The sequence below is a fragment of the Carcharodon carcharias genome (assembly GCF_017639515.1).
Source record: "Carcharodon carcharias isolate sCarCar2 chromosome 36 unlocalized genomic scaffold, sCarCar2.pri SUPER_36_unloc_1, whole genome shotgun sequence".
NCBI classification, from domain to species: Eukaryota; Metazoa; Chordata; class Chondrichthyes; order Lamniformes; family Lamnidae; genus Carcharodon; species Carcharodon carcharias.
The window spans coordinates 10,340-22,718 of NW_024470726.1; the positions used below are offsets into that span (position 1 = coordinate 10,340).

Below are 12,379 nucleotides of genomic sequence, written 5' to 3' on the forward strand. Positions count from 1 at the left end.
ACTGTCGGAGGGTCAGTAGTGAGGGAGTGCACCACTGTCGGAGGGCCAGTAGTGAGGGAGTGCCGCACTGTCCGAGGGTTGGTACAGTGGGAGTGTCTGTACTGAGGGAGTGCTGCACTGTCAGTGGGTCAGTACTGAGGGAGCGCCGCACTGTCGGAGGGTCAGTACTGAGGGAGTGCTGCACTGTCGGAGGGTCAGTACTGAGGGAGTGCCGCTCTGCCGGAGGGTTGGTACAGTGGGAGTGTCAGGACTGAGGGAGTGCCGCACTGTCGGAGGGTCGGTATTGAGTGGGTGCTGCGCTGTCAGAGGGTCACTGCTGAGGGAGCTGTACCCTGTTGGAGGGTCAGTACTGATGGAGTGCCCCACTGTCCGAGGGTCTCTATTGAGGGAGTGCCACATCGTCGGAGGGTCAGTAGTGAGGGAGTGCCGCAGTGTGGGAGGGTCAGTACTGAGGGGGTGCCGCATTGTCGGAGGGTCAGTACTGAGGGAGTGCCGCACTGTCGGAGGGTCAGTACTGAAGGAGTGCCACACTGTCAGAGGGTCAATACTGAGGGAGCGCCGCACTGTTGGAGGGTCAATACTGAGTGAACACAGCCCTGTCGGAGGGTCAGTACTGAGGGTGTGCACCACTGTCGGAGGGCCAGTAGTGAGGGAGTGCCGCACTGTCCGAGGGTTGGTACAGTGGGAGTGTCTGTACTGAGGGAGTGCTGCACTGTCAGTGGGTCAGTACTGAGGGAGCGCCGCACTGTCGGAGGGTCAGTACTGAGGGAGTGCCGCACTGTCGGAGGGTCAGTACTGAGGGAGTGCCGCACTGTCGGAGGGTCAGTACTGAGGGAGTGCCGTACTGTCGGAGGGTCAGTACTGAAGGAGTGCTGCACTGTCGGAGGGTCAGATCTGAGGGAGTGCAGCACTGTTGGAGGGTCTGTACTGAGTGAGTGACGCACTGTCGCTGGGTCAATACTGAGGGAATGCCGCACTGTCGGAGAATCTGTACTGCTGAAGTGCCGCTCTGCCGGAGGGTTGGTACAGTGGGACTGTCAGTAGTGAGGAAGTGCCGCACTGTCGGAGGGTTGGTACAGTGGGAGTGTCTGTACTGAGGGAACGCCAGACTGTCAGTGGGTTAGTAGTGAGGGAGCACCGCGCTGTCGGAGGGTCAGTGCTGAGGGAGTGCCGCACTGTCGGAGGGTCAGTGCTGAGGGAGTGCTCTATTGTCGGAGGGTTAGTACTGAGGGAGTGCCGCACTGTTGGAGGGTCAGTGCTGAGGGAGTGCCGCACTGTTGGAAGATCAGTACTAAGGGAGCGCTGCACTGTCGGAGGGTCATTACTGAGGGAGTGCCGCACTGTCGGAGGGTCAGTACTGAGGGAGTGCTGCACTGTCAGTGGGTCAGTCCTGAGGGAGTGCCGCACTGTCGGAGGGTCAGTGCTGAGGGAGTGACGCATTGTCGGAGGGTCAGTACTGAGGGAGTGCCGCACTGTCGGAGGGTCAGAACTGAGGGAGTGCCGCACTGTCGGAGGGTCAGTACTGAGGGAGCGCCGCACTGTCGGTCGGTCAGTACTGAGAGAGTGCTGCACTGTCGAAGGGTCAGTGCCGAGTGAGTGCCGCCCTGTTGGAGGGTCAGTACTGAGGGATCGCCGCCCTATCGGAGGGTCAGTACTGAGGGAGCACTGCCCTGTCAGAGGGTCAGTACTGAGGGAGAGCTGCACTATCGGAGGGTCAATATTGAGGGAGTGCCGCACTGTCGGAGAGTCTGTATTGAGGAAGTGCCGCACTGTCACTGGGTCAATATTGAGGGTGTGCTGCACTGTCGGAGGGTCAGTACTGAGGGAGTGCAGCACTGTCGGAGGGTCAGTACTGAGGGAGTGACGCACTGTCGCTGGGTCAATACTGAGGGAGTGCTGCACTGTCGGAGAATCTGTACTGCTGAAGTGCCGCTCTGCCAGAGGCTTGGTACAGTGGGAGTGTCAGTACTGAGGGAGTGCCGCACTGTCGGAGGGTCAGTATTGAGTGGGTGCTGCGCTGTCAGAGGGTCACTGCTGAGGGAGCTGTACCCTGTTGGAGGGTCAGTACTGATGGAGTGCCCCACTGTCCGAGGGTCTCTATTGAGGGAGTGCCGCATTGTTGGAGGGTCAGTAGTGTGGGAGTGCCGCATTGTCAGAGGGTTGGTACAGTGGGAGTGTCTGTACTGAGGGAGATCCGCGCTGTCGGAGGGTCAGTACTGAGGGAGTGCCGCACTGTCAGAGGGTCAGTACTGAGGGAGTGCCACACTGTTGGAGGGTCAGTGCTGAGGGAGCGCTGCACTGTCGCAGGGTCAGTACTGAGGGAGTGCCGCACTGTCGGAGGGTCAAGACTGAGGGAGTGCCGCAATGTCAGAGGGTCAGGACTGAGGGAGTGCCGCACTGTCGGAGGGTCAGTACTGAGGGAGTGCCGCACTGTCGGAGGGTCAGTACTGAGGGAGCGCCGCACTGTCGGAGGGTCAGTACTGAGGGAGTGCCGCACTGTCGGTCGGTCAGTACTGAGAGAGTGCTGCACTATCGAAGGGTCAGTACCGAGTGAGTGCCGCCCTGTCGGATGGTCAGTACCGAGGGAGCGATGCACTGTCGGGGGGTCAGTACCGAGGGAGCGCCGCACTGTCGGAGGATCAGTACCGAGGGAGCGCCGCACTGTCGGAGGGTCAGCACCGAGGGAGCGCCGCACTGTTGGAGGGTCAGTACCGAGGGATCGCTGCACTGTTGGAGGGTCAGTACTGAGGGAATGCCGCACTGTCAGAGGGTCAGTACTGAGGGAGCGCTGCACTGTCGGAGGGTCAGTGCTGAGTGATGCCGCACTGTCGGAGGGTCAGTACTGAGGGAGCGCTGCACTGTCGGAGGGTCGGTACTGAGGGAGCGCCGCACTGTTGGAGGGTCACTACAGAGGCAGTGCCTCACTGTTGGAGGGTCAGTACTGAGGGAGTGCCGCACTGTCGGAGGGTCAGTACTGAGAGAGTGCCGCCCTGTCGGAGGGTCAGTACCGAGTGAGTGCCGCCCTGTCGGAGGGTCAGTACTGAGGGATCGCCGCCTTGTCGGAGGGTCAGTACTGAGGGAGCGCCGCTCTGTCGGAGGGTCAGTACTGAGGGAGTGCCGCACTGTCGGAGGGTCAGTACTGAGGGAGTGCTGCACTGTCGGAGGGTCAGTACTGAGGGAGTGCTGCACTGTCGGAGGGTCAGTACTGAGGGAGTGCTGCACTGTCGGAGGGTCAGTACTGAGGGAGCGCTGCACTGTCGGAGGGTCAGTGCTGAGTGATGCCGCACTGTCGGAGGGTCAGTACTGAGTGAGCGCTGCACTGTCGGAGGGTCGGTACTGAGGGAGCGCCGCACTGTTGGAGGGTCACTACAGAGGCAGTGCCTCACTGTTGGAGGGTCAGTACTGAGGGAGTGCCGCACTGTCGGAGGGTCAGTACTGAGGGAGTGCCGCACTGTCGGTCGGTCAGTACTGAGAGAGTGCCGCCCTGTCGGAGGGTCAGTACCGAGTGAGTGCCGCCCTGTCGGAGGGTCAGTACTGAGGGATCGCCGCCTTGTCGGAGGGTCAGTACTGAGGGAGCGCCGCTCTGTCGGAGGGTCAGTACTGAGGGATCGCCGCCTTGTCGGAGGGTCAGTACTGAGGGAGTGCTGCACTGTCGGAGGGTCAGTACTTAGGGAGTGCTGCACTGTCGGAGGGTCAGTCCTGTGGAGGCCGCGGGGGCGGAAAATTCTCCCCAGTGTCCGGCTGATTTCTCCCTCAGTCAACCTCACCAAAGGCTTAAATGTGTCATGGTCACATTGCTGCTTGTGGGAGCTTGCTGTGCGCTAACCCACTGCTGCCTTTCCTGTGTGACAACAACCGGCTGAGTCTCCTGTTGCGTGACGCGCTCGGTGCTCTCGGAGTGCGTGTCAGTCTGTGTCACCAGGCAACTGTGTAAACTGACCCTTACGGGAATGAGCGAGAAACAGAGATCTCGTGTTACACTTTAATTTATTCATCATTTCGCCTTGTCTCTCCTGGGAGGCTGCCAGAGGAGGTATAAAAAAGAATATCAATACAGTCGAATTGGAAACTGAATAAACACAGGATGTAGGTGGGGGTGGAAGGGAGGTGGGGAGGCCTGAAAAATAAACCATAATAAACAAAACACCCGTTATTAAGCTAGACAAGAGTCTGATAACTGGCAAGTCGATAGTGACCAAGGCAACAGGAGCCCATTCTCCGAGGATCGAACCTTCAACCCCAGAATCTCTGGCGTGGGCCCGAGGCCTCCTCCTGGCCTTCGGACCCGCTGGCTGAGGTGGCGAACATCTTGTCGGGCCCCAGGACGAACATGTAGCAGAGGTTGGCGACCAGGAGGCCCACGATGGGGAAGAAGGTGAGGCCGTATCCGAAGCCCCGGAAAGTACTGCTCATGGCGGACGTCCCCCAGTAAATCAACCTGAGGGTGTTGGAGAATAAAGGGGACACCATTAATCCCTTACTCCGGATGCATTGTCTCTCAGGGACCTTTCACCCCTCAGAAGCAGCCCTGTCTCTTTCGCTTCGGAGTTTTGACCTGGACGCCAGGAAAGCAAGGGCAGGAAGATGGACATAGGTCAGGAACACACAAAGTCCTGTCACTCCCAGGACAGGTACAGCACGGGGTTAGATGCAGAGTAAAGCTCCCTCGACACTGTCCCCATCAAACACTCCCAGGACAGGTACAGCATGGGGTTAGATACAGAGTAAAGCTCCCTGTACACTGTCCCCATCAAACACTCCCAGGACAGGTACAGCACGGGGTTAGTTGCAGAGTATAGCTCCCTCTACACTGTGCCCATCAAACGCCCCCTTGGTGGGGGGGGGGGGGTTGGGCTGTGGGGTGGAGGGACGCTGGTGAAGGGGTCTCCCCCGGATGAAGACTCACCTGGCGAGGGCGAAGAAGGCAGCGAGGAGTGGGAGGAGTTTGAGCATTTCCTGTGGGAGGTGTGTTGAGAGGACGATGAGGTTGGCGTAGAAAAGCACAAAGAGATGGATCGAGTCGGTCACGAAGCCTCGGTGGACGTCCACCAGCTCCCTGCCGGGTCCCAGAGACTCACTGGAGGCAGAGCAGCACCTCGCCAGGCTGTACACGATGATACCTGTCGGTGTTGGGGGTGGGGGGGGGACAGAAAGACGAGGAAAGCAGGTGAAACAGGGTTGGATTCCAGATCGCCGGACCCCAGAGAGCAGGCGAAAGCCAGGCACGTTGCGGTGGGTCTGGCGTTACATATCGGACCGGCCTGGGTCAGGATGGCAGGCATTCTTCGCTGAAGAGTCATTGTGAGTCGCTTCGCTTTCCAACAATGCGTCCTGGCGACCACTGCCAGTCCCTGCCCGTTTGGAACTTGCCAAGCGTGCCTTCTGGGCACCTCCACCCTGCATTCCGAGTCACGGGTGTGGGTTCGAGGCACACTCCAGCAACCTGGTTCCATAACTGAGGCAGGCACCAAACCCCCAATCCCCATGGACTCCCGAGGGAGTGCCACACTGTTGGAGGGTCAGTACTGAGGGAGCGCCGCACTGTCGGAGGGTCAGTACTGAGGGAGTGCCTCACTGTCGGAGGGTCAGTACTGAGGGAGTGCCTCACTGTCAGAGGGTCAGTACTGAGGGAGTGCCGCACTGTCGGAGGGTTAGTACTGAGGGAGTGCCTCACTGTCAGAGGGTCAGTACTGAGGGAGTGCTGCACAGCCAGAGGGTCAGTACTGAGGGAGCGCCGCACTGTCGGAGGGTCAGTACCGAGGGAGCGCCGCAGTGTCGGAGGGTCAGTACTGAGGGAGTGCCTCACTGTCGGAGGGTCAGTACTGAGGGAGTGCCTCACTGTCAGAGGGTCAGTACTGAGGGAGTGCCGCACTGTCGGAGGGTTAGTACTGAGGGAGTGCCTCACTGTCAGAGGGTCAGTACTGAGGGAGTGCTGCACAGCCAGAGGGTCAGTACTGAGGGAGCGCCGCACTGTCGGAGGGTCAGTACTGAGGGAGCGCCGCAGTGTCGGAGGGTCAGTACTGAGGGAGCGCCGCACTGTCGGAGGGTCATTACTGAGGGAGTGCCGCACTGTCGGAGGGTCAGTACTGAGGGAATGCTGCACTGTCAGAGGGTCAATACAGAAGTAGCCCCGCAATCTCTGAGGGTCAGTTCTTAGGGAGTGTCGGAGGGTTGGTACTGACGGAGCGCTGCACAGTCGGAGGGCCAAAATTGAGGGAGTGCCGAACTGTTGGAGGGTCCGTACTGAGGGAGCGCTGCACTGCTGGTGGGTCAGTACTGTGGGAGTGCCACATTGTTGGTGGGTTAGTACTGAGGGAGTGCCGCACTGTCAGAGGGTCAGTACTGAGGGAGTGCCGCACTGTCAGAGGGTCAGTACTGAGGGAGTGCTGCACTGTCGGAGGGTCAGTACTGAGGGAGTGCTGCACTGTCGGAGGGTCAGTACTGAGGGAGTGCTGCACTGTCGGAGGGTCAGTCCTGTGGAGGCCGCGGGGTTGGAAAATTCTCCGCAGTGTCCGGCTGATTTCTCCCTCAGTCAACCTCACCAAAGGCTTAAATGTGTCATGGTCACATTGCTGCTTGTGGGAGCTTGCTGTGCGCTAACCCACTGCTGCCTTTCCTGTGTGACAACAACCGGCTGAGTCTCCTGTTGCGTGACGCGCTCGGTGCTCTCGGAGTGCGTGTCAGTCTGTGTCACCAGGCAACTGTGTAAACTGACCCTTACGGGAATGAGCGAGAAACAGAGATCTCGTGTTACATTTTAATTTATTCATCATTTCGCCTTGTCTCTCCTGGGAGGCTGCCAGAGGAGGTATAAAAAAGAATATCAATACAGTCGAATTGGAAACTGAATAAACACAGGATGTAGGTGGGGGTGGAAGGGAGGTGGGGAGGCCTGAAAAATAAACCATAATAAACAAAACACCCGTTATTAAGCTAGACAAGAGTCTGATAACTGGCAAGTCGATAGTGACCAAGGCAACAGGAGCCCATTCTCCGAGGATCGAACCTTCAACCCCAGAATCTCTGGCGTGGGCCCGAGGCCTCCTCCTGGCCTTCGGACCCGCTGGCTGAGGTGGCGAACATCTTGTCGGGCCCCAGGACGAACATGTAGCAGAGGTTGGCGACCAGGAGGCCCACGATGGGGAAGAAGGTGAGGCCGTATCCGAAGCCCCGGAAAGTACTGCTCATGGCGGACGTCCCCCAGTAAATCAACCTGAGGGTGTTGGAGAATAAAGGGGACACCATTAATCCCTTACTCCGGATGCATTGTCTCTCAGGGACCTTTCACCCCTCAGAAGCAGCCCTGTCTCTTTCGCTTCGGAGTTTTGACCTGGACGCCAGGAAAGCAAGGGCAGGAAGATGGACATAGGTCAGGAACACACAAAGTCCTGTCACTCCCAGGACAGGTACAGCACGGGGTTAGATACAGAGTAAAGCTCCCTCGACACTGTCCCCATCAAACACTCCCAGGACAGGTACAGCACGGGGTTAGATACAGAGTAAAGCTCCCTGTACACTGTCCCCATCAAACACTCCCAGGACAGGTACAGCACGGGGTTAGTTGCAGAGTATAGCTCCCTCGACACTGTCCCCATCAAACACTCCCAGGACAGGTACAGCACAGGGTTAGGTACAGAGTAAAGCTCCCTCTACACTGTGCCCATCAAACGCCCCCTTGGTGGGGGGGGGGGGGGGGGGGGGGGGGGTTGGGCTGTGGGGTGGAGGGACGCTGGTGAAGTGGTCTCCCCCGGATGAAGACTCACCTGGCGAGGGCGAAGAAGGCAGCGAGGAGTGGGAGGAGTTTGAGCATTTCCTGTGGGAGGTGTGTTGAGAGGACGATGAGGTTGGCGTAGAAAAGCACAAAGAGATGGATCGAGTCGGTCACGAAGCCTCGGTGGACGTCCACCAGCTCCCTGCCGGGTCCCAGAGACTCACTGCAGGCAGAGCAGCACCTTGCCAGGCTGTACACGATGATACCTGTCGGTGTTGGGGGTGGGGGGGGGAACAGAAAGACGAGGAAAGCGGGTGAAACAGGGTGGGATTCCAGATCGCCGGACCCCAGAGAGCGGGCAAATACCAGGCACGTTGCGGTGGGTCTGGCGTTACATATCGGATCGGCCTGGGGAAGGATGGCAGGCATTCTTCGCTGAAGAGTCATTGTGAGTCGCTTCGCTTTCCAACAATGCGTCCTGGCGACCACTGCCAGTCCCTGCCCGTTTGGAACTTGCCAAGCGTGCCCTCTGGGCACGTCCACCCTGCATTCTGAGTCACGGGTGTGGGTTCGAGGCACACTCCAGCAGCCTGGTTCCATAACTGAGGCAGGCATCCCCCCCACCCCACATGGACACCCGAGGGAGTGCGGCACTGTCAGAGGGTCATTACTGAGGGAGTGACGCACTGTCGGAGGGTCAGTACTGAGGGAGCGCCGCACTGTCAGAGGGTCATTACTGAGGGAGTGCCGCACTGTCAGAGTGTCAGTACTGAGGGAGCGCCGCACTGTCGGAGGGTCAGTACTGAGGGAGCGCCGCACTGTCGGAGGGACAGTACTGAGGGAGTACCGCACTGTCAGAGCGTCAGTACTGAGGGAGCGCCGCACTGTCGGAGGGTCAGTACTGAGGGAGCGCCGCACTGTCGGAGGGTCAGTACTGAGGGAGTACCGCACTGCCGGAGGGTCAGTACTGAGGCAGCGCCGCACTGTCAGAGTGTCAGTACTGAGGGAGCGCCGCACTGTCGGAGGGTCAGTACTGAGGGAGCGCCGCACTGTCGGAGGGTCAGTACTGAGGGAGCGCCGCACTGTCGGAGGGTCAGTACTGAGGGAGTACCGCACTGTCAGAGTGTCAGTACTGAGGGAGCGCCGCACTGTCGGAGGGTCAGTACTGAGGGAGCGCCGCACTGTCGGAGGGTCAGTACTGAGGGAGTGCCGCACTGTCGGAGGGTCAGTACTGAGGGAGCGCCGCACTGTCGGAGGGTCAGTACTGAGGGAGCGCCGCACTGCCGGAGGGTCAGTACTGAGGGAGCGCCGCACTGTCGGTGGGTCAGTGCTGAGGGAGCGCCGCACTGTCGGAGGGTCAGTACTGAGGGAGCGCCGCACTGCCGGAGGGTCAGTACTGAGGGAGCGCCGCACTGTCGGTGGGTCAGTGCTGAGGGAGCGCCGCACTGTCGGAGGGTCAGTACTGAGGGAGCGCCGCACTGCCGGAGGGTCAGTACTGAGGGAGCGCCGCACTGTCGGAGGTTCAGTACTGAGGGAGCGCCGCACTGTCGGAGGGTCAGTACTGAGGGAGTGCCGCACTGTCGGAGGGTCAGTACTGAGGGAGTGCTGCACTGTCGGAGGGTCAGTACTGAGGGAGTGCTGCACTGTCGGAGGGTCAGTACTGAGGGAGTGCTGCACTGTCGGAGGGTCAGTCCTGTGGAGGCCGCGGGGTTGGAAAATTCTCCGCAGTGTCCGGCTGATTTCTCCCTCAGTCAACCTCACCAAAGGCTTAAATGTGTCATGGTCACATTGCTGCTTGTGGGAGCATGCTGTGCGCTAACCCACTGCTGCCTTTCCTGTGTGACAACAACCGGCTGAGTCTCCTGTTGCGTGACGCGCTCGGTGCTCTCGGAGTGCGTGTCAGTCTGTGTCACCAGGCAACTGTGTAAACTGACCCTTACGGGAATGAGCGAGAAACAGAGATCTCGTGTTACATTTTAATTTATTCATCATTTCGCCTTGTCTCTCCTGGGAGGCTGCCAGAGGAGGTATAAAAAAGAATATCAATACAGTCGAATTGGAAACTGAATAAACACAGGATGTAGGTGGGGGTGGAAGGGAGGTGGGGAGGCCTGAAAAATAAACCATAATAAACAAAACACCCGTTATTAAGCTAGACAAGAGTCTGATAACTGGCAAGTCGATAGTGACCAAGGCAACAGGAGCCCATTCTCCGAGGATCGAACCTTCAACCCCAGAATCTCTGGCGTGGGCCCGAGGCCTCCTCCTGGCCTTCGGACCCGCTGGCTGAGGTGGCGAACATCTTGTCGGGCCCCAGGACGAACATGTAGCAGAGGTTGGCGACCAGGAGGCCCACGATGGGGAAGAAGGTGAGGCCGTATCCGAAGCCCCGGAAAGTACTGCTCATGGCGGACGTCCCCCAGTAAATCAACCTGAGGGTGTTGGAGAATAAAGGGGACACCATTAATCCCTTACTCCGGATGCATTGTCTCTCAGGGACCTTTCACCCCTCAGAAGCAGCCCTGTCTCTTTCGCTTCGGAGTTTTGACCTGGACGCCAGGAAAGCAAGGGCAGGAAGATGGACATAGGTCAGGAACACACAAAGTCCTGTCACTCCCAGGACAGGTACAGCACGGGGTTAGATACAGAGTAAAGCTCCCTCTACACTGTCCCCATCAAACACTCCCAGGACAGGTACAGCACGGGGTTAGATACAGAGTAAATCTCCCTCTACACTGTCCCCATCAAACACTCCCAGGACAGGTACAGCACAGGGTTAGGTACAGAGTAAAGCTCCCTCTACACTGTGCCCATCAAACGCCCCCTTGGTGGGGGGGCGGGGGGGGTTGGGCTGTGGGGTGGAGGGACGCTGGTGAAGTGGTCTCCCCCGGATGAAGACTCACCTGGCGAGGGCGAAGAAGGCAGCGAGGAGTGGGAGGAGTTTGAGCATTTCCTGTGGGAGGTGTGTTGAGAGGACGATGAGGTTGGCGTAGAAAAGCACAAAGAGATGGATTGAGTCGGTCACGAAGCCTCGGTGGACGTCCACCAGCTCCCTGCCGGGTCCCAGAGACTCACTGGAGGCAGAGCAGCACCTCGCCAGGCTGTACACGATGATACCTGTCGGTGTTGGGGGTGGGGGGGGGACAGAAAGACGAGGAAAGCAGGTGAAACAGGGTTGGATTCCAGATCGCCGGACCCCAGAGAGCAGGCGAAAGCCAGGCACGTTGCGGTGGGTCTGGCGTTACATATCGGACCAGCCTGGGTCAGGATGGCAGGCATTCTTCGCTGAAGAGTCATTGTGAGTCGCTTCGCTTTCCAACAATGCGTCCTGGCGACCACTGCCAATCCCTGCCCGTTTGGAACTTGCCAAGCGTGCCCTCTGGGCACCTCCACCCTGCATTCCGAGTCACGGGTGTGGGTTCGAGGCACACTCCAGCAACCTGGTACCATAAGTGAGGCAGGCACCAAACCCCCAATCCCCATGGACTCCCGAGGGAGTGCCGCACTGTTGGAGGGTCAGTACTGAGGGAGCGCCGCACTGTCGGAGGGTCAGTACTGAGGGAGTGCCTCACTGTCGGAGGGTCAGTACTGAGGGAGTGCCTCACTGTCAGAGGGTCAGTACTGAGGGAGTGCTGCACAGCCAGAGGGTCAGTACTGAGGGAGCGCCGCACTGTCGGAGGGTCAGTACTGAGGGAGCGCCGCAGTGTCGGAGGGTCAGTACTGAGGGAGTGCCTCACTGTCGGAGGGTCAGTACTGAGGGAGTGCCTCACTGTCAGAGGGTCAGTACTGAGGGAGTGCCGCACTGTCGGAGGGTTAGTACTGAGGGAGTGCCTCACTGTCAGAGGGTCAGTACTGAGGGAGTGCTGCACAGCCAGAGGGTCAGTACTGAGGGAGCGCCGCACTGTCGGAGGGTCAGTACTGAGGGAGCGCCGCAGTGTCGGAGGGTCAGTACTGAGGGAGCGCCGCACTGTCGGAGGGTCATTACTGAGGGAGCGCCGCACTGTCGGAGGGTCAGTACTGAGGGAGCGCCGCACAGCCAGAGGGTCAGTACTGAGGGAATGCTGCACTGTCAGAGGGTCAATACAGAAGTAGCCCCGCACTCTCTGAGGGTCAGTTCTTAGGGAGTGTCGGAGGGTTGGTACTGACGGAGCGCTGCACAGTCGGAGGGCCAAAATTGAGGGAGTGCCGAACTGTTGGAGGGTCCGTACTGAGGGAGCGCTGCACTGCTGGTGGGTCAGTACTGTGGGAGTGCCACATTGTTGGTGGGTTAGTACTGAGGGAGTGCAGGACTGTCGGAGGGTCAGTACTGAGGGAGTGCCGCACTGTCGGAGGGTCAGTACTGAGGGAGTGCTGCACTGTCGGAGGGTCAGTACTGAGGGAGTGCTGCACTGTCGGAGGGTCAGTACTGAGGGAGTGCTGCACTGTCGGAGGGTCAGTCCTGTGGAGGCCGCGGGGTTGGAAAATTCTCCGCAGTGTCCGGCTGATTTCTCCCTCAGTCAACCTCACCAAAGGCTTAAATGTGTCATGGTCACATTGCTGCTTGTGGGAGCTTGCTGTGCGCTAACCCACTGCTGCCTTTCCTGTGTGACAACAACCGGCTGAGTCTCCTGTTGCGTGACGCGCTCGGTGCTCTCGGAGTGCGTGTCAGTCTGTGTCACCAGGCAACTG

The 12,379-nt window shown here is 59.2% G+C and overlaps 3 protein-coding genes across 3 annotated transcripts; all 3 read right to left on the reverse strand.

Annotated features, from left to right (window-relative positions):
- Nucleotides 1–3,749: 3,749 nt before the first annotated feature.
- Nucleotides 3,750–5,403, reverse strand: LOC121274308 (transmembrane protein 79-like). The gene is made up of 3 exons (XM_041181550.1): nucleotides 5,262–5,403; nucleotides 4,907–5,120; nucleotides 3,750–4,438 (listed from the first exon to the last, which is right to left on the reverse strand). The coding sequence occupies exons 1-3, from the start codon at nucleotides 5,401–5,403 to the stop codon at nucleotides 4,234–4,236; spliced, it is 561 nt and encodes a 186-aa protein (XP_041037484.1). The 3' UTR covers nucleotides 3,750–4,233.
- Nucleotides 5,404–6,752: 1,349 nt separating this feature from the next.
- LOC121274309 (transmembrane protein 79-like) lies at nucleotides 6,753–8,326 on the reverse strand. The gene is made up of 2 exons (XM_041181551.1): nucleotides 7,764–8,326; nucleotides 6,753–7,213 (listed from the first exon to the last, which is right to left on the reverse strand). Exons 1-2 carry the CDS (start codon nucleotides 8,324–8,326, stop codon nucleotides 7,009–7,011), a joined length of 768 nt encoding a protein of 255 aa, XP_041037485.1. The 3' UTR covers nucleotides 6,753–7,008.
- A 1,356-nt stretch (nucleotides 8,327–9,682) lies between these two features.
- On the reverse strand, nucleotides 9,683–11,111 carry LOC121274310 (transmembrane protein 79-like). Its single transcript, XM_041181552.1, has 3 exons — nucleotides 10,957–11,111; nucleotides 10,615–10,764; nucleotides 9,683–10,143 (listed from the first exon to the last, which is right to left on the reverse strand). The coding sequence occupies exons 1-3, from the start codon at nucleotides 11,109–11,111 to the stop codon at nucleotides 9,939–9,941; spliced, it is 510 nt and encodes a 169-aa protein (XP_041037486.1). The 3' UTR covers nucleotides 9,683–9,938.
- Between the last annotated feature and the right edge of the window lie 1,268 nt (nucleotides 11,112–12,379).

Bases quoted from the DNA above. Each gene is read 5' to 3' on its own strand.
- LOC121274310 (XM_041181552.1), bottom strand. From the start codon at position 11,111: ATGCAGGGTGGAGGTGCCCAGAGGGCACGCTTGGCAAGTTCCAAACGG. The intron at 10,765-10,956 runs GTAACGCCAGAC...GGGACCCGGCAG, and splicing joins GACCCAGGCTGGTCCGATAT to GGAGCTGGTGGACGTCCACC. The intron at 10,144-10,614 runs GTGAGTCTTCAT...CAACACCCTCAG, and splicing joins GCCTTCTTCGCCCTCGCCAG to GTTGATTTACTGGGGGACGT.
- LOC121274308 (XM_041181550.1), bottom strand. From the start codon at position 5,403: ATGCAGGGTGGAGGTGCCCAGAAGGCACGCTTGGCAAGTTCCAAACGG. The intron at 5,121-5,261 runs GCCGGTCCGATA...CAACACCGACAG, and splicing joins TGCCTGCCATCCTGACCCAG to GTATCATCGTGTACAGCCTG. The intron at 4,439-4,906 runs GTGAGTCTTCAT...CAACACCCTCAG, and splicing joins GCCTTCTTCGCCCTCGCCAG to GTTGATTTACTGGGGGACGT.
- LOC121274309 (XM_041181551.1), bottom strand. From the start codon at position 8,326: ATGCCTGCCTCAGTTATGGAACCAGGCTGCTGGAGTGTGCCTCGAACC. The intron at 7,214-7,763 runs GTGAGTCTTCAT...CAACACCCTCAG, and splicing joins GCCTTCTTCGCCCTCGCCAG to GTTGATTTACTGGGGGACGT.